We start from the raw sequence: 18709 nt of genomic DNA on the forward strand, positions 1-18709 counted from the left end.
ATATGAAAAAATATTGAATATTCATGAGGACACTCGATCTCGATCCCCCTCCCTCTCGATAGCTATCCGACCCCCCTCGCCAGATCCCCCTCGCCGCCGAGCACCCCCCGCACCCTCCCCCGCTCCACCGCCGCCGCCGACACCCCGCACCCTCCCCCACTTTTTGATGATATTTTCAAATAACAAATTTGATGATATTTTCAATTAACAAAAATTGATGATATTTTCAAAAAAAATTGATGATATTTGATGATATCTTCTGTTCTAGTCCTCATGAAAATAACAAATTTGATAAAAAAACAAATTATTAGATGCAACAAGAAATAATGAATTTTTTTTACTAATGGCGCACCCTAGGTGGGTGCGCCATTGCTGTTAGAAAAAAAAGTTACTAATGGTGCACCAGAGGTGGGTGCGCCATTGCTATAAGAAAAAAAAACTACTAATGGCGCACCAGAGGGTGGTGCGCCATTGCTATAGTGTGTACCCCTTCGCCCGATCCCCCCTTCCCTCTTCCCCTTGCCATTTCCCTCTCCCTCGATCCACCGCACCGCTCCTTGCCTCGTTCCTCCCTCCACCGCGCCGCCGCCGCCGCTGCCCCGACCCACTGTGCCGCAGCCGCCCACGCGCCCCCGCCGCCTCCCTCTCCCCTTCCTCCCCCTCGAGCCCGCGACCTCCTCGGACGAACGGCGGCACGAGCCTCCCCGCGCTCCTCGACGGACGGACGGATGGCGGCTAGCCTCGTCGGACGTGCTCCTCGACGGCAGCGCGAGCCTCCCCGCGCGGCTGGTTCTCATCGACGACGGTTAGTCTCTGTCCCTCCCTCCCTCTCTCCCCCGCTCATCCCCATGCCCCCACGGGGCGGCGACCTAGGGTTAGGAGTAGGAGCTCGCTGCCGCCGCCCCGTCGTGCCGCCGCCGCTGCTTCTTGATCGGTTTTATTAGTTGGGGAATGCGCGTTAGGTTCTTGTTTGTCAGTTAAATACAGTCACCATTCTGAATTTTGACAGTACTCTACAAACTGCTTCAAAATTAGTCCACACAAACAAGGGCATTTTAATTGTAAAATGGCAAAGATTATGACATGACAAATGCTTAACATGTTCAGTAAACTGTCTGATTGTAGTGCTCAAATAGACAAATGAGTTGTAAATGCCTAACATGTTCAGTAAACATGTTCAGTAAATGCCTAAAATGACAAATGCCTACAAATGCCTAACATTTTAATTGTAAATGCCTATTGCAGATCTTGTGAGAATTGTAGTGCTCAGACTGTCTGATTTAAGAATCAGCTAGTAGATTTTGGTTAGCTGTAGCAGGAGAGTGCCTGCTGATTAGTGTTTAGCATGGAAATGGTGGTCTCAACTGGAAGTTGCCACTTGCTACATACACTGTGTTTGATTATTGCCAACGTTCCTTACTTTGATGATTCAGAGCTAAACTCTATCACTGTGTTGCAAGGTTACCGTGTCGGAACTTGTAGTCTTCTGAATACCTACAATACCTAGGCTGTTGTTGTTAATTCACTTATATTCTGTTCCCAGTAGCTACCTGCATTTGTTGGGACCTAAGCTCCATTTGCATTCAGGGTCATATTTTTGCTGAACACTTGATTTGTGTTTCCCTTGGTCCATAAAAAGGTTTTGTTGAATTACTGTGTCGTGAACATAGTAGATCCACCATGGAACTCATTCATATATCTGCTGTATGTTATTATTCGTCAGTTTTTGTTCTGAAAAAGCTGTGAGTTTTGAGGTGAAGTAGCACGGAACAAAAGTTTGATGTGTTCCAAGTTGAATGACACCATCTCCATGTGTATGCAGTAAGCTGGATGAGTAACTAGCTCATGCTCAAGTTGAATGACACCATCTCCATGTGTATATGATATTGATATGAAAGATGGTGCAAATACAAATCTCCCAATTAGGGAGTTTTTTGAGCTCTTTCTTTTTCATTTCCTACTATCCTTATCCTAATTATCTTAAATTGTTATGATGTGTGTAACAGGATTATATCTTGGATTTGCTAGTGGACTTTGGGAGTTTCTTATCCAGCTTGGTTACTCCATATTTTTCACTATTTCAGCAAGTCTTTTGTAAGCATTAAACTTTCAGCACTACATTTTTATCTTATGTGTACATCTGTTTGCTTCCTAAAATAGGAATGGGCCTCCTTTCCTATATATGTGTATGATGATCCTCCTTTCCTACAGTAGTATAGCACTTGCAGTAGTATGGCACTTGCAGTAGTATGGCACTTGCAGTAGTGGTGCCTACGCAAGATACAGTTCAGATTTGAATTGTTTCAGAAATTGGTATGACCAAAGATGCTATTGTATATAAATGGGCTGCTGTAGAACTGTTCTTCATCTTTACAGTGCTGTTGTATAGAAATATGCTGAATTTTCTGCTCTGATTGTTGCTCAAAGGAATTTAGCAAAAAAAATGGGGTCCTGGGAGACGCCGCTGCTGCCTGAGGCCCTTGAGAGGCCCTTCGTGTCGTGATGATTTTGCAGGTACCCCGAGAGGCCCTTGAGTTTGCCGGAATGTCGATTAACTTCCCGGCAAATTCGGGTACTCCATATGTCCTATTTTCAGCAAAGGTCATGCTAAAATTTTCCGTGAATTTTAGCATGCTTTGCTAAAAATCGGACATATGGGGTACTTGCTACTAATGCATGGGCCGGGGTATCTTAGTACTTAATTAAGTAGGATCAACTACCCCTTTATTCTTGCTGCATTAAACCATAGGTGGCAATAGAGCCAAGTGATTAGGCCCAACTTAGAATTCTCCTCAGCATCGATAAACCCTAGATGATAAACCCAACATATGTGGCAATAGAGCCAAGTGATTAGTGCCAAGTGATTAGGCCCAACCTAGGGTGCCTCGGCATCGATAAACCCTAAATGATGAAAACTTAACTTAGCATTTAGGGTGCCTCGGCGTCGACAAACCCTAAATGATGAAACCTTGGCTTTTAGGGTGCCTCGGTGTCGATGAGAATCTAAATGATGTACGCTTAGGCTTTTAGGGTGCCTTAGCATCGACAAACCCTAAATGATAAAAGCTTAGCTTTTAGGATGCCTCGGTGTCGACAAACCCTAAATGATGAGACCATGATCTTGTTCCTTGACAATAACCAACTTTTTGACCAAACTGTTTTCCTATTTAAAGCGAAACATGGCCAACAACGATGAGGCCGGCGGTTCGGGCGGCAAGCAATTCTGGGAGCTGTCCCAGGAGATGGAGGAACAACCTCACCGCTATGAGGATGCCACGGAAGACACCGATCCTGACTACACAACCCCTAGTGGCGTCGGGGATGACACCACTGATGGTGTCGCCGAGGATGCCACCACTGATGATGGCGGCGCACACACAGATGGCAGCCAACCGAAGAAGCAAAGGAAGGACCGGCGCCCAAATGCGCTTAACACCCTCAAGGAGGAATTTACTCAAGTGGACTCCGACGGGCATCCAACAGAGCCCAAACATATAGTCAAGGGGTACTCGCTTCAGCTCGGGTGCATTCTCCGGAGCACCGTCTCGATCAACACCGAGAACCTTAGGCATAAGGACCGAGGGAATTTGCGCAACCTCCTCTTCATGAAGCTGCATGAACGATACAAGTTCCCCGCCGATTTTGAAAACACACGCCTCTCAGGGAATAAAGTGAACAGTGCCGCCCTCACGAGGATGAGCATGGCCCTGTCTACTTGGAGAAGCGTGGTGAAGAGAATGATTGATAAAGGTGGTAGTTATGAGAAGATCAAGGCGAAATATTCTTCGATCAGCGAAGATGACTACAAGGAGTTCAAGATCAAGTGCGAGAGCAGCGCAATCTCCGAATCAAGTCAGTGGAGGAAAGAAATGCGGGAGTTGAACTTAGGGGAACACAAACTTGGTCCCGACGGTTACAGAGTGGCGGAGCCTATATGGGACAAGGAGGACGCGGAGCATGCCGAGCAAGGCCTACCGCCCCGCTTTGAGAAATACAGCGGTGACAAGCAGACCAGGAACTTTGTCAGGGCCCGGTACAAGGAGGACCCGATAACAAAGGAGCTTACCACGGATCCGAAGACCAGTGCGCTTGAGCTTGTTCTGGTAAGGAATACACCCCCGCGTACTTAGCTCCATATGGTTGCACTCTAATTAATCCCCAATATTTTTAAATGGTTCACATTCCTTCCGCAGGAAACTGAAAGCAGTAGTGCGGGGTCGTCTCAGAGCTCCCCTTTCGACACCCCTTTAAATAGGGCGTTGAACGTAATGAAAAACAAGGATAAGCTCACTAAGCCGACGTCAGCTGGTTATGTGGCCGACAAAGGCTTATCCACAAAATGGGGGTCATACTATATCGTTGGTGTGCGGAAGGAGAAAAAGACCAGCTCGGAAAGCTAGACGCACGAGGTTGAAGCACTCAAGGCACAAGTGGCGTGGATTCCGGAGCTTGTCCAAGAGCAAGTGGAACAACAACTGGGAACGAAGCTCAACGCCATGGTGCCTACGTTGATTCATGGGCTGACGACGTGGATTGCGGGCGGCCAACAGGGGCCTCCCCCGGTTCCCAGCTTCACAGCCAGCAACTCGCACAGCGCGCAGGCGGCGCCAGTGGTGTCTCCGGCGGAGGCGGTATTCGTGTCTCCGGTGCCGGCACGGGCATTGGAGCTTAATGCACCCGGGTGTACGCCAGCCGGCACCTCGCCAGCAAGCGCCCCCTCCGTCAGTTGCACGCCCGCCGTTGGTGGTTCCTCGACATTAGCCGAGCTCGACGGCATCACGGTAACTAATCCTCTCGGCCGATGACTTCATCTCCTTGCCTTTGACTGGGCATCCCTGATGCCCTACATGTTTTCGCAGGGCGTCGCCGACGTTCCTTGCACTCTTCTGCACTTCGTGGGCGGCGAGTTGGTCGATGTCGCCAAGGGCAGAATCGTTCAACCGGGCAACCGCATGTTCCACAGTAATCCGATGGCACCCATAGTGTATAGGGTTGAAGTGGTTCGGGTGCTGCCAGGCTGCGACGAGCTGTTACCTCCGATTCGACCCGCTGGGGCCGACGAAGAAGATGAGATGACCCTCAGCGCCTGCGTAAACTGGCCCCTGCTTTGGCCGAAGAGCCAGATTCGTTTGGGGGCGGGGGACACCACCCCACAGACAAGACCGCCAGTCGTGCCGGTGCCAAGCCATGACAAGAACGCCGCAACGCTACCGGACCTGCCGGACATCCCTATGGCACAGGATACAGACATCCCTATGGCACAGGATCCGGACGACGACGACAACGATGACGGTACATTTACCAATGTCGATAAGTACTTTGCCGAACATGGGTACGCTGATGAGTTCTGCGGGCCTCTTTCTCAAGAACCCAACCAAGACGACCGCAATCTAGCTGATACGACGGAGAAATCCAATTGCAACAGGCGTCGTCTGGCGTTCAGTTCTCAGGAGATGCCTCCAGCTCCCGCCTTCACCGAGCCTCAGATAGCTGAGGTGCAAAATATTATCAGCCCCAACACGCTCAAGAAGGCGGTCTGTGAGCAGAACTCGGTCCCATTACAGGAGATCAAGAAGAAGGGACGGAAACGAAAGACTAACAAGGGCGCCGGTGCGAGCCAGCCGGCACCGAGTTCGATCCGTGCTCAGGACGGGCCACCTTCACCTAAGGATATCTCGGGGAGGGTGCTTGTGGCGGGTAGGGCGATGCTACCGCCAAATATGCTCAATGTTGCAACCGGTGCTATGTGGAGTCTGCACGACAGTGTTCTTTCTTTGGAGAAGCGGCGTCTCAAAGAGAATGATGTGGCATACCCGGTTTTCGTGGCCAAGGTGCCAGAGGGCAAGGGCTTTGTGGATGGCGACATCGGGGGTACGATCGTCCTGCGGTTTGATGACATCTTTGCTATGTTTAACCTTCATCCGCTGCACTACACCTTCGTTCGGCTGTTTTCGCTGAGTATGGAGATGCGGATCATTAGAGACAAGACCCCGGACATCGTGATAGTCGACCCCTTCTACATGCGTTCCAAGCACTTGAGCAGCGTTGGGGACCGCCAAGTTGCGAGTTCACACCTCGAAGGCGTCATTCTGGCAAACCCAGATAAGGATAACTTCCTTGTGGCTTACTTTCCCGAGTAAGTCATCCCTTAACCGTCCCGTAACATATGATTTCTTAGATTCCGATCGTTCTTTTTTTTCCAACATTCCGTGTTTTGTGCAGTGACACACATTGCACACTCATCCTCTTAAGCCCGAAATATTCCATGGCCACATATTTCGACCGGAACCGTAACTCCAAGATAGACTACACAAATGTCAAGAAAGTTCTTGATGATGTTCTCCTCGGCTACGCCAAATCTGGAGGCACCTTCATCAGGGCAGTTCGTAAGTATGGCAAGCACACCTTCTCACACAATACGAAGTTCTGCTGCATCAAGCAGTCGCCTGGCGGTCAGAACGATGCCTACTACGCCCTCCATCACATGCGGGCGATCGTAAGGGACCATCATCACCTTCTGCTACCAGATAGTCTCAAAGATTGGGCCGCGAGGTTGTCGGCAACCCAGGACGCGGACCTCCGACAAGAATTCTTTCGCATCCAATCGGAGTTTGCGGACATCATCCATCAAGATGTCCTTCATACCTCGGGGCAGTTCTTCTGCAGATATCAACCGTCCAACAGTGAGATAGATGGAATGCTACAAATGCAGGGTGACAACAACCACGATTTCATGACCATCACGACAGACGACGGCTTCATCCACACTCCTGTCCGATGAGTCGAGTCGAAAGTAGTGATGTGTAGTTCTGAAACATTGATTGGCTCATGTTGTAATTAAACTTTAATGAATTCGTATGTCTCTTTGGTTTGGACAGTCGTTCAACTTAAATGTAATCGATGCTATTTATTAGTAGGACCATGAATCGTTCTATTAAAGTCTTGCTTTTCTCTTCCGATCCTTTTGTTGCATACTTACGTATTGCTTATGTATTGTCTGTTGTTTGGCTTGTGCATAGAGATGCCGTCGTATGTCGTGTACAAGGGTAAGGTTCCCGGAGTCTACGACGACTGGGAGGAGTGTCGGAGACAGGTTCACCGTTTCAGCGATAACAGTTACAAAGGGTACACCACTAGGGCGGAGGCCGAATCTAGATACGCCCGCTATCTAGCGGGAGAGAGGAGGGAGCGTTGGAGGAACCGGATGAAGACCAGTTTGATCGCGATGATGCTCATCGTGATGACCGCAGCTCTCCTCTATGTGATGGTAGTTTAGATGATCGATATCGACTTGTAATGTGAAGACAAACTCGATACTCGCGGTCTTGAGACTTGTAATGTTTTATCTTTGTTCGGTCTTTTGAATTCGGAGACTAATATGATGAATTGTATTCGGAGACTAATCTTCTATTGTATTCGATGAATCTGCTGTTGTTGTGTGCTACTGTCTATATTTTGTCCAATAATATATTTTGTAACCTGTGCAAAAATCAGAAAAGTAAAAAAAACCAAATATTCATACTAATGGCGCATCACCTCCAGGTGCGCCATTAGTATGCCAAAGGATACTAATGGCGCATCACCTCAGAGTGCGCCATTAGTATGACAAAGCACATGGTTACGTATGACCCCTCGGGAGGCATACTAATGGCGCATGTTCTTACATACTAATGGCGCACTGCGTGGTCCACCATTAGTATACCAGATACTAATGGCGCACCAGTGGTGCGCCATTAGTAAAAAATACTAGTGGCGTGCTACTAATGGCGCACCGGTAGTGCGCCATTAGTAGGCAAAACCGGTGCGCCATTAGTAGGCCTTTTCCTAGTAGTGCATGATATAAGGAAATAAATAATAACTTTATTATTGCCTCTAGGGCATATTTCCTTCAGCAAGGAGGAGAGCGATCCATGATGAAGAATTTCAAAGTCCCTTGTCCACTATGTGTTCTATCAACAGATACCTAGAGGACCTTGACACTGTCTCTGTGAGCAAACCTGCAGCTGGACGACCACCACAGCAGCAATCCCACAGGTGGATGGCGCCAGAGGGGGAGGCAGTTAAAATCAATGTGGATGGTGCAATCGCGCGGAACGGCAAAAGGGGTGCAGTCTCGGCGATAAGCAGGGACAAGGACGGGAGGTATTTGGGCTCTTCAGCTGTCACTTTTGATGGTTTGGTTGATGCGGCGAATCTGGAAGCACTTGCATGCAGCGAGGCACTAGCTCTGGCAAAGGACGTCAACCTCTCACATGTGATTATAGGTTCTGATTGTATGCAAGTGGTCTCGGACATCAGGGAGAATGTGCTATCATCTTATGCTACAGTCATTAGTGAAATTAGAGAGTCTATGAAAGATTTTGTGAGTGCTAGCTTTAGATATGAGTGTAGGGAGGCCAATGCTGAAGCTCATGCCATTGCAAAGGCTGCTTGAGCTCTCCCTTCTGGTCGCTGTTTGTGGCTAGGGACCCTACCGAACATCACTTGTATTCCTTCGGTGTTATCTTTTGAATAAAATTCCTAGTTCACCTCAAAAAAAAAAAAAACTAGAGAATCTAGGTACCCCTAAAAAAACTAGAGAATCTAGGTTCTCTCTAAAAAAGGAATTCCTGTGCGTTGCTGCAGAAGTTAAAAATATTAATTTTGTTGAATTATGTATGAAGGAAGTTACCTAAATTGATTGAGTAATACAAGTATTTCTCCTGCAAAAAAAGAAACTACCTAATCAAAAGCTGTTATTTTTAAAAAGTATGTAATTGTACAATTATGTAAATGCGACCCCTAAAAAATAGTAAATGTGACAAACCTTCAAAATAATCACAATAAACGTGAAAAAACTGTTATTCAATTGATTCATCCGAGTCGGCGTTTATACATACTATGATTTAATTTGACGGCCGGGTGGCATCGGCTAATAATACCGCGTAGAAAACAAAGGCACGGAGATGCTTTCTCCTCTCCCCCGGTCAAAAAGCTCCGAGTACTGATCTGCACGTCTGAACCGTGCCCGGCGACCCGAGGAGTTGCCCCCGGGCAAAACGGCCACCAAACGCCACTCACCATGCAGGTGCGCACCTGAATCTCGACCCAGAGTGGCGTCGAACAGTTCACACGTCCTTCTCGCCGGGAATTTGTTTATGGTTTTCCGCGCGACTTTGATCACGCACGAGATCTACTGGAGTAGTACTACGTACGTGCTTACTATCATTGCTTGCTGCCTAATCCGTTCTTGTGTGCGCGTGTGTGTCGGGTCTTTGCTTAGCCTGTGTGGCCCAATGGCGAAATCCACTAACCCCCACCACACGAACACCGATCTCATTCTCAGTCCACCTACTGGCCAGACACCGGAATTCCGACGACCAAATGGCCGTATGGCCATGGCACCAACCCCAACATCTTACCCTATAAAACGCGGCCATGGTCACCGAGCACACTCACTCCACTCACGTCCTCTCACAACGTACTGCATTCCCCACAGCCTTTGCACACGCACACACATACCCACAGAGTCTCTAGCTAGCTACCTCACTTCGCACCGATGGCGTCGTCGCTCCTCCCGGCGTTCACGGTGCGGCGGGGCGAGCCGGTGCTGGTGTCCCCAGCGGAGCAGACGCCAAGGGAGACGAAGACGCTCTCGGACATCGACGACGGCGAGGGCATGCGGTTCTACAGCTCGGGGATCCACCTGTACCGCGCCAACCCGGACAAGCAGGGGGTGGACCCGGCCGCCGTCATACGGGAGGCGCTGGCCAGGGCGCTCGTGCCCTACTACCCGCTCGCCGGCCGCCTGCGCGAGGAGACCGGGAGGAAGCTCGTCGTCGACTGCGAGGCGCAGGGCGTCATGTTCGTCGAGGCCGACGTTGATCTCAGTGCTGCTGACTTCGGCGACGTGCAGAGCCCCCCGTTCCCTTGCTTCGAGCAGTTCATCCTCGAGAGCACCACGGTCGCCGGCGTCGAGCCCGTCATCGACCGCCCCTTGCTCTACATCCAGGTATGTAACGTGCACGTGTCGCTGTCACGTCAGATCGATTCACGAGTTGTTTCTGTGTAGTTTTTAACGATGTTGTTTCGACGTCGTGCAGGTGACGCGGCTCAAGTGCGGGGGCTTCATCTTCGGGCAGCGGTTCTGCCACTGCGTGGTGGACGCGCCTGGCGGGATGCAGTTCGAGAAGGCCGTCTGCGAGCTGGCGTGCGGCGCCGCCGCGCCGTCGATCACGCCGTCATGGGGCAGGGAGATGTTCATGGCGAGGCAGCCGCCGCAGCCGTCGTACCCGCACCTGGAGTACAGCGAGCCGGCGGGCGGGGCGGTCGACCGGATGCTGACGACTCCCCCGGGCGACATCGCGCGCGTGCCCTTCTTCTTCGGGCCCCGCGAGATCGCGGGGCTGCGGCAGCGCGCGCCGCCGCACATGAGCAGGAGCTCCCGGTTCGAGCTGGTGGCGGCGTGCATCTGGCTGGGCCGCACGGCGGCGCTCGGGTACGGCCACGACGAGGAGGTGCGACTGTCCTTCATCGTGAACGCGCGCGGCCGCCGTGACGTGCCGCTCCCGGAGGGCTTCTACGGGAACGCGTTCGCCTACTCCGTGGCGGCGACCACGGCCGGGGAGCTCTGCGCGGGCGGGCTGGGCTACGCGCTGGAGCTGGTGAAGAAGGCCAAGTCCGCCGTGACGTACGACTACCTGCTGTCGGTGGCGGACCTGATGGTGCTCCGGGGCCGGCCGCTGTTCGCGCTGTCCCGGACGTACATCGTGTCGGACGTGAGCCACGCCGGGTTCAAGAGCGTGGACTTCGGGTGGGGCGAGGCCGTGTACGGCGGGCCGGCCAAGGGCGGCGAGGGACCCATCCCTGGCGTGACCAACTACTTCTCCAGGTCCAAGAACGGCAAGGGGGAGGAGGGCACCGTGGTGCCCATCAGCCTGCCCAAGGACGCCATGGAGAAGTTCCAGCTCGAGGTGGAAGGCCTCACCGCCGAGATCTAAGCTGCGCGCGATCGAGTACCTACCCACGTACGTACAGCGTACTTGTGCAGCCGCATATACTAGTACAGAGCATACGTCGTCACGTAGTACCACGCAACGCGTGGGCCATATAAGTGCATCTCCATGGGCGACAGGTGATATTCTGACTGACCAAGTTTTGCTCTTGTGCTTACTATTTACATATCCGTGTGTGTGGTACGTCGAAATTGCCAACAGTGTACAACATGCATGTTCTGTCCGTGCAATTTGTATGTAATTTCCCCCCAAAAAATGAATAAATAATTGTATGTAATTTACTGGATCTACTAGTAAGGAATGAAAAGGGTGCTGCTGCAATATTAAAGTTTGCGGAACACGGGGAGTGGATTAACAACTACACAATCCAATCTTTCCCTCTTTCCCTACTAATAAAGTAATTAGTGCTTCTGGTCGTACGTCGTCGACACTTTTGCATAAAAGCCCCTTACGTTTTGAAGAATCAACCCGCAGTCCTTTTTTAACTGGCTAACTGAGATAACGTTTCATTTTTGCAAAAACATCCATGAACTTTAGTATATTCAACCCGCCGTCCTTTAAACAAACACATCAGGGCAGATCCCCTTCCTCTTCCCCACGCACGAGCGGACGTACCGCCGCCGCCGCCGCCTTCCTCGCGGAGTCTGCGGCCGAAGGATCGGTTGGGACGCACCGTGTCTAGGTCGGCCTTCGGTGGGGCGCGGTGCGAGCTCTCGGCTCGGGGCAGGAGGCGACTCGATGACGAGGAGCTGGGGCGCGGCGCTCCTCTCCTGGTGTGGCGCACGAGGGAAGGAGGAGGGGATCGATCCAAGACGGGAGCTGAGGCCGGCGGCGCCCTTCACACAAGCCTCACCGGCGGTTCCCTGTACACAAGCCTCACCGGCGATGCAGCGGGAGAGCTCCGACCCGTCCATAGGTGCGGGGATGCAGATCCGCGTCGCCAGCCTGTACTAGGCCGAGGTTGACGCGCCGGCGCAGGGGTCACCGTCCATCTTCGCCAGGTAAGCGCGGACGTTCTTCTCTCTGTCGTCGTTGTGGTGCTTGGGTCGCGAGGAGGCGATGCGTGTTTGCTTTGCTGTAGTTGCTTTGGCGCTGTAGATAACACTTCTGGTTCTCCTCCATGCTCGCAGGCCTCCAGAGTACTCCAGCAACAGCCACTGGACGCCAGGTAAGCATGCATTGTATGACCTTAGCTAATTGCGTACATACAAGTTTGGATGAATTCCAAGAGATGGAGCACTCTATCCAAATAGGAGAAGTGTTAGTGAGTACAATTTCACAATGGTTTCATGGGGAGCAAAATAATCACCTGCGGCAAATTTAGGTTCTAGAATTGACATATATTCAGTTCCTTTTTTTATAAAGAGAGCTCCCTCTCCGATTTTCATTAGAGGAAATCACCGTGTCTTACCTATATTCAGTTCCTGGAAGAACAAAGAAGTTGCATGTCCTTTTAGTCTGAAAATCACATTGATCCTTGGAGCATGATGGGGACAAATCGCACATATGTCCTGTACTGCACACACGTGAAGGCAAAGGATTTTTCTGAATGCCATTGTTGTCCGGTACACAGTGTTTATCAGTGAGTAATTTGCCCCTTTCGCAATGTGATGATACTGGCAATAAGGGAAGCATCATATACCATTGGTTTTGCTGAACTAGAAATAACACAACTACATATTGATTTTCTGCTTAAATTTCACAATAGATATTTTGCCGGATGACCCACTGTATGAGGATGCCACATCCTTTCTTGCTCACCCAACACACGGCATTCCTGTAAGCCTCATACTGTCGAGTTGTTTGACGAGATGTGCATCAATAATTTCAGTTAATCCGTGTGCTCGATTTGAGTGTGACATGTATGTCGTTGTGTGCTTCTCAGTACAGTAGAGGTACCACACGGGGTGGTGACTGGGAGGCTGGTACATGCTAGCACGGCCAAACAGCTGGTTCACTGCGATCAGGGTGCTAGAGGCTCTTGGGGTTGCAGCTCGCTCGCCTGCTGGAGGTAAGTTTTATAGCCTCTTTCTTTCAGTAGATGCTCTTGGAGTAGAGATATCATCCAGACTGTATCTTTAGTGAAACTTGTAGCTATGCAGCTTGGCCCTACTATTCATGTAGTATCCCATATTCTCATGCATTAGGTTTTGTAAACTTTCAGCTCGGCCCTATGCCATGTTAATTGTTAGTGTTTCCTTACATATTATCTGCATCATTCTCTAGAAAAACATATTATGTATGTGCTCTCCTTTCTCTATCTAAAAAATCCATTATGCTGTCCTAGGCATATCACCAGCAAAATCTGTGAGAGATGTCACAACAACAGTTCCATTGTACTGATATCATAGGAAAGGCATATTTGCTACATACTAAAGTTGAAGAAATGTTTTCGCAAAGAAGATTCATTTTCACATTGCTTGGCATGCATCTAGGTCATGTTGTTTATTAACACTGATGAAAGCTGTACTTTTGTATGTGAATAGCTTCAATTCGAGTTCTTCCTATATTTTCTGGTAATTCATCCCATCAAATAGTTTGATATTTTTGTCATTATTTCAAAAAATTGATAACCGCAACAATCTGATCAAGTAGTTTGATATTTGCTGTCCTTCTTCCAATTTTTTTTTGATACAATTGGGTGCTAATATGATCATGGCCTGAGATCATTAATGAGCAAGGACATGCATAGGGATATGGGTTCTTTCTACTGATGCATAACTCCGTAATGATGAAAAGAAGAGCAACATATCTCCTTTACCCAACAAGTTTTGTTCGAAACTAATCATGATATTTTCTTTCTGCAGGTACAATGTTGATTATTTAGAGACCTCATCTTCATGAGACTAGCAAGGGATGGACATTCTGAAGAAGAAGAGATGAGGTGAGTTTCTGAAGTTCACCGTCCAATCCAAGTATTAAAGGTGAGCATTACTATTCAAAGGGACATAATTAACCTGTTAAATTATTCTTAGAGCAAGGAACCAGTTATTATCTAACCGAATAACTGTAAACTAGCTTCTTTTTCTAAAATGAGGTGTTGTCTTTAAATAGATATGGACCGGAGAGGGGGCTTGAGAAATGCTAATTAGGCTAGAGGCGTATGATATTTTTTTCTCCCGTTGCAATGCACGGGCATGTTTGCTATAATAATAAAGCATCCAGTGGAGGGGTTTAGAAAAATAGAAACGGTTCTATTTGATATGTAATTTAGAAATTAATGGCTGGAGGATCCTAAACTAACATATGGCATTTTGTTTCAATTTCTCTTTACCTGATTGTGTTACTTATGCACAATCACCATACTTGACATAGGTCCCTGCACTTCCGTTGACGAGTATTTTGTCAGCATCTCGATGCGGAGGTACAACTTTAGCTGATCTTCGTCATGTTTTACATTGTTTCTCAGTACTTTTTACTGCAATGTGGAGGTCAGATTCTAGCTGATATATCTTCATGCTTTACCTTGTTTACCAATGTCCCAATGTGGACGTAAAGATTCTAGCTGATATATCTTCATGTTTTACCTTGTTTACCAATGTCCCAAAATTTTGTTTCGTCTTTGCTTTGAATTAATTTTCCTTACTTTGACTGAGTAGGACATTTATTTGAAATACTAAATTGTGGTGTCGCTACCTCTAAGGACCACAGTGTTGTAGCGCCCTTGTCACAAGGTGACCATCTTCAGCGCATCGTGGTGTCGCTGCCCACACGATCTCTACAGACACCACAAAAGGCTACAGGACCGACAAGGCCGGTGGCCTGACCACTGAATCACGTTGTTGTGCGGGCGCCTTAATCTCGCATGCGGCCGTCTAAAGCCCCAGGGGCCAACCTCGCTCGAGCGTCGCCGACAGGCTCTCTTTTGCACAGGAGAAAATGGTTGGATATATGTGCCTCCTCCGTCTCTTATTCCCTGAAATGTAATTTGATGACTCATTGATGTCACACTCGCTTAGGATTAAACTGCACAGGTTAGATTGACATTTTGCCCTGTGTTTAATTATTACATGCACTGCACGCTAATCCATGTATATATTGGCTCCCCTATATATACCTCTATTGGTGAAAAGTTTTGACTTTCGAGTTTTGTCAGACGTGAGTTGCAGCAATTTTCAGTTACTTTTCTATGCCTGTCATTCATCTCTGAACCGTTGTGATGGAGATTGTAATACTGTGTTTAGAATATGTCAGTCCATATGCGAGATCTTCTTTTCAACTTGGCAACCATGATTATAATTAGTCATCTATACTTACAAGCATATGAGATGTGTAATTAATGTGTTCGCCGGAGCCGAACCTGCAATCGCTTGCCACCCTTGCCTTTAGCAATTCAGCTAGGTTAGGGGATGAGGATTCATTTGGAATCGAAGGAGGGAGTGGCACGGAGACAAGGTGCTCGGCTGGCGGCTGCTCGTGCGCCTAACCAAACACCCATTTGGTTTGGTGCGTGGCCAGTGTTGCCTGCTGCGGGTGCAATTTAGGTTGGACTTAGTATCGTGGGCCAAATGTCAATGGGCCAAGCCCAAAAAAATAGTGCAAAATAAATTACAAATGAAATATAATATTTCAAAAAAAAAATCATCGCCATAAAAATGATGCCATTTAAAAAATATTGTCGAAAATTTTAAAAACACTTTCTCAAAGTAAAAAATTCGTGTTTTTCTGAAGAAAAAAGTTGGTTGATATTTTTTTCTGGATAAAATGGAAGTGCGGAGCTGAAACGGGTAATTACGAACATTGTTACGGTACATCCAAATTTTACCGTACAAAAAGAATACTTAGTGTAACCTTATTTCTGAGGTTTGCAAAAATTGGATTGAAAAATATTGCATAATTTCGCCCGGTGCAACGCACGGGCATTTGTACTAGTTTAGATACAATGTGGTTGTTATCACCTGTCTTGTGGAAACATGAGAGAGCTTTGGATGTTGAACCCTGTTCTTGTTTGGTTTCCATGGAATAGAGCTTTGGGGTTTGGTCCTTTGATCCCAAAAAAAGACTGAGGGAGTCCTGGATTAGGGGGTCTTCAGGTGTCCGGTCTATTCGACATGGGCCGGACTGATGGGTCGTGAAGGCGAAGCGGAAGACCACCTCCTGTCTCCGGGTAGGACTCCTATGAGCGTAGAACGGCAAGTTTGGTGTCCGGGTGTAGTACTCTCTTTCTCTGTGAACCGACTTTGTACAACTCTAGGCTCCTCCGATGTGTATATAAACTGGAGGGTTTAGTCCGTAGAAGGCATCGGAATAATCATAGGCTAGACTGCTAGGGTTTGGCCATTACGATCTCGAGGTAGACCAACTCTTGTAACCCCTATATTCATCGAATACAATCAAGCAGGACGTAGGGTTTTACCTCTATTGAGAGGGCCCGAACCTGGGTAAACACCGTGTCCCCATTGTCCCTTGTTACCATCGATCCTTAGACTCACAGCTTGGCCCCCTACCCGAGATCTACCGGTTTTGACACCGACAATGGTGCTTTCATTGAGAGCTCCACTGTGTAGTCACGAAAAGAGATCTATGGCTCGCCTTGTCATCAACGAAGGTATCACTTCTGGAAGGAGCCTGACTTTAGGACAGGTCCTCCAGCTCGGCGGTTTCACTGTGTGTGCCCGCATGGCCATTAAGCCGACGGCGTCCCCTGTGATCGCCAAGCATCACCCCTACATCAGTCTCGGATGCTCCGAAAATACGGATGCTGCTAGATCGCATCGCTGCCCTGGGGCTTTCAACGACTAATGATCGGATCGGGCTTAAACCCGACCAGGGGGAAAGCAATCCCTTGCCGATCACTCACATGGTAGAGGTCGTTGAGGAACGAGCTGAAAACGTTTCTTCTCCTAAACTGGAGACCAGCTTGTCACGCCCAATATGCGACCCTATCGAAAAGGAACTCGAAGGTCCCACCAAGGATAGACCCGCATATTGAAATGCTTTTGCAAGGTGGATATCATTACATCAACATTACATAATAGATGGGGATACATACATAAGGCATACAATGCCACACGAATACAACATCACAATACATCAGAGCATCATCCGACTACGGATGAATCACAAACAGAAACTCAAACGACATCCACCCTGCTAGCCCAGGCTACCGACCTGGAACCTATCCCCTGATCGAAGAAGCAGAAGAAGAACTCAACGCAAGCAAGCATCGCTCTCGCGTCATGATCATCGCAAAACCTGTACCTGCAACTGTTGTTGTAGTAATCTGTGAGCCACGAGGACTCAGCAATCCCATTACCATGGGTATCAAGACTAGCAAAGCTTAAAGGGAAAGGAAGGGGTAAAGTGGTGAGGCTGCAGCAGCGACTAAGCATATATGGTGGCTAACATACGCAAATAAGAGCGAGAAGAGAACAAGCAGAACGGTCGTGAAACTAGCAATGATCAAGAAGTGATCCTGAACTCCTACTTACGTCAAACATAACCCAGAAACCGTGTTCACTTCCCGGACTCCGCCGAAAAGAGACCATCACGGCTACACACACGGTTGATGCGTTTCAATTCGGATCTGGTGTCAAGTTATCTACAACCGGACATTAACAAATTCCCATCTGCCTATAACCGCAGGCACGACTTTCGAAAGATTATACCCTGCAGGGGTGTCCCAACTTAGCCCATGACAAGCTCTTGCGATCAACGAAGGAATAGACCTTCTCCCAGGAAGACCCGATCAGACTCGAAATCCTGGTTTACAAGACATTTCGACAATGGTAAAACAAGACCAGCAAAGCCGCCCGATGCGCCGACAATCCCGATAGGAGCTGTACATATCTCGTTCTCAGGGCAACACCGGATAAGTCAAGCTACGAGTAAAACCAGCCCTCGAGTTGCCCCGAGGTGGCCCCGCAGGTTGCTCGGTTCGGACCAACACTTAGACAAGCACTGGCCCGGGGGGGGGGGCTAAAATAAAGATGACCCTCGAGAGAGCGACTCCCAAGGGAAAAGGTAGGTGGTGGTGAGGCAAAAGGTAAAACCAATGTTGGGCCTTCATGGAGGAGTTTTATTCAAAGCGAACTGTCGAGGGGGTCCCATAAATCACCCGACCGCGTAAGGAACGCAAAATCCGGGAACATAACACCGGTATGACGGAAACTAGGGCGGCAAGAGTGGAACAAAACACCAGGCAAAAGGCCGAGTCTTCCACCCTTTACCAAGTATATAGATGCATTAATAATATAAGAGATATTGTGATATCCCAACCAAAATCCTCTCCACCATGGAGCAATCTTCAACTTCACCTGCAACTAGCAACGGGTCGCGACTGGGCCTTGGCGCGATCGGGCCCACGCGTGGGCATGGAGGCGGACGGGCGCGGTGTGCCGGCGCCATGGCATCGGGCGGCGCAGAGAGGCCTCCGGCGAGGGGACACCGGTTGGAGGCGGGGTCCGGCGGGGTTGACGAGGCCGGGAATGAGGCGGATCCGGTTCGGGGTGACCGGATCTGGCCAGAGGGAGACTGCCGGAGAGGCACGGACTCCGGCGAGCTCCAAGCTCCGGCAGGGACCTGCGGGAGAGAGAGATGGAGTGAGGCAGGGTGAGAGAAGAGGGAGAGAGATGGCGCGGCGGCGGAGCTCATCTGCGGCGGTGGGGACAGGGAAGCGCGGGACGCCGGAGGGGCGCGGCGGCGAGGTCCGGCGACCGGGCGGCGGAGATGGAGTCGGGCGCCTGCGGGGCGGGGAGCGAGAGGCGGACGCAGGC

The 18709-nt window shown here is 49.4% G+C and overlaps 1 protein-coding gene and 2 long non-coding RNA genes across 9 annotated transcripts in view; 2 read left to right on the top strand and 1 right to left on the bottom strand.

Annotated features, from left to right (window-relative positions):
• Window positions 1–6950: 6950 nt before the first annotated feature.
• LOC119338272 overlaps window positions 6951–18709 on the bottom strand; it is a 19516-nt gene continuing 7757 nt past the window's right edge. Inside the window, exons 2-3 of the long non-coding RNA XR_005163894.1 lie at window positions 16259–16260; window positions 6951–6961 (exon numbers count right to left, since the gene is read on the bottom strand). This is a non-coding gene — a long non-coding RNA (uncharacterized LOC119338272). The remainder of the gene's footprint in view (window positions 6962–16258; window positions 16261–18709) is intronic.
• On the top strand, window positions 9452–11275 carry LOC119338270 (benzyl alcohol O-benzoyltransferase-like). Its single transcript, XM_037610565.1, has 2 exons — window positions 9452–9991; window positions 10083–11275. The coding sequence occupies exons 1-2, from the start codon at window positions 9539–9541 to the stop codon at window positions 10977–10979; spliced, it is 1350 nt and encodes a 449-aa protein (XP_037466462.1). The 5' UTR covers window positions 9452–9538; the 3' UTR covers window positions 10980–11275.
• Window positions 11621–15050, top strand: LOC119338271. Of its 7 annotated transcripts, none has more exons than XR_005163891.1 (5): window positions 11621–11995; window positions 12125–12773; window positions 12880–13005; window positions 13802–14358; window positions 14594–15050. It is a non-coding gene; the product is annotated as an uncharacterized LOC119338271 (long non-coding RNA). The 7 variants fall into 7 exon arrangements; XR_005163892.1 differs by having other exon boundaries at window positions 14638–15050; XR_005163893.1 differs by having other exon boundaries at window positions 14646–15050.

The sequence above is a fragment of the Triticum dicoccoides genome, chromosome 7B (assembly GCF_002162155.2).
Source record: "Triticum dicoccoides isolate Atlit2015 ecotype Zavitan chromosome 7B, WEW_v2.0, whole genome shotgun sequence".
In the NCBI taxonomy this organism is placed as follows: domain Eukaryota; kingdom Viridiplantae; phylum Streptophyta; class Magnoliopsida; order Poales; family Poaceae; genus Triticum; species Triticum dicoccoides.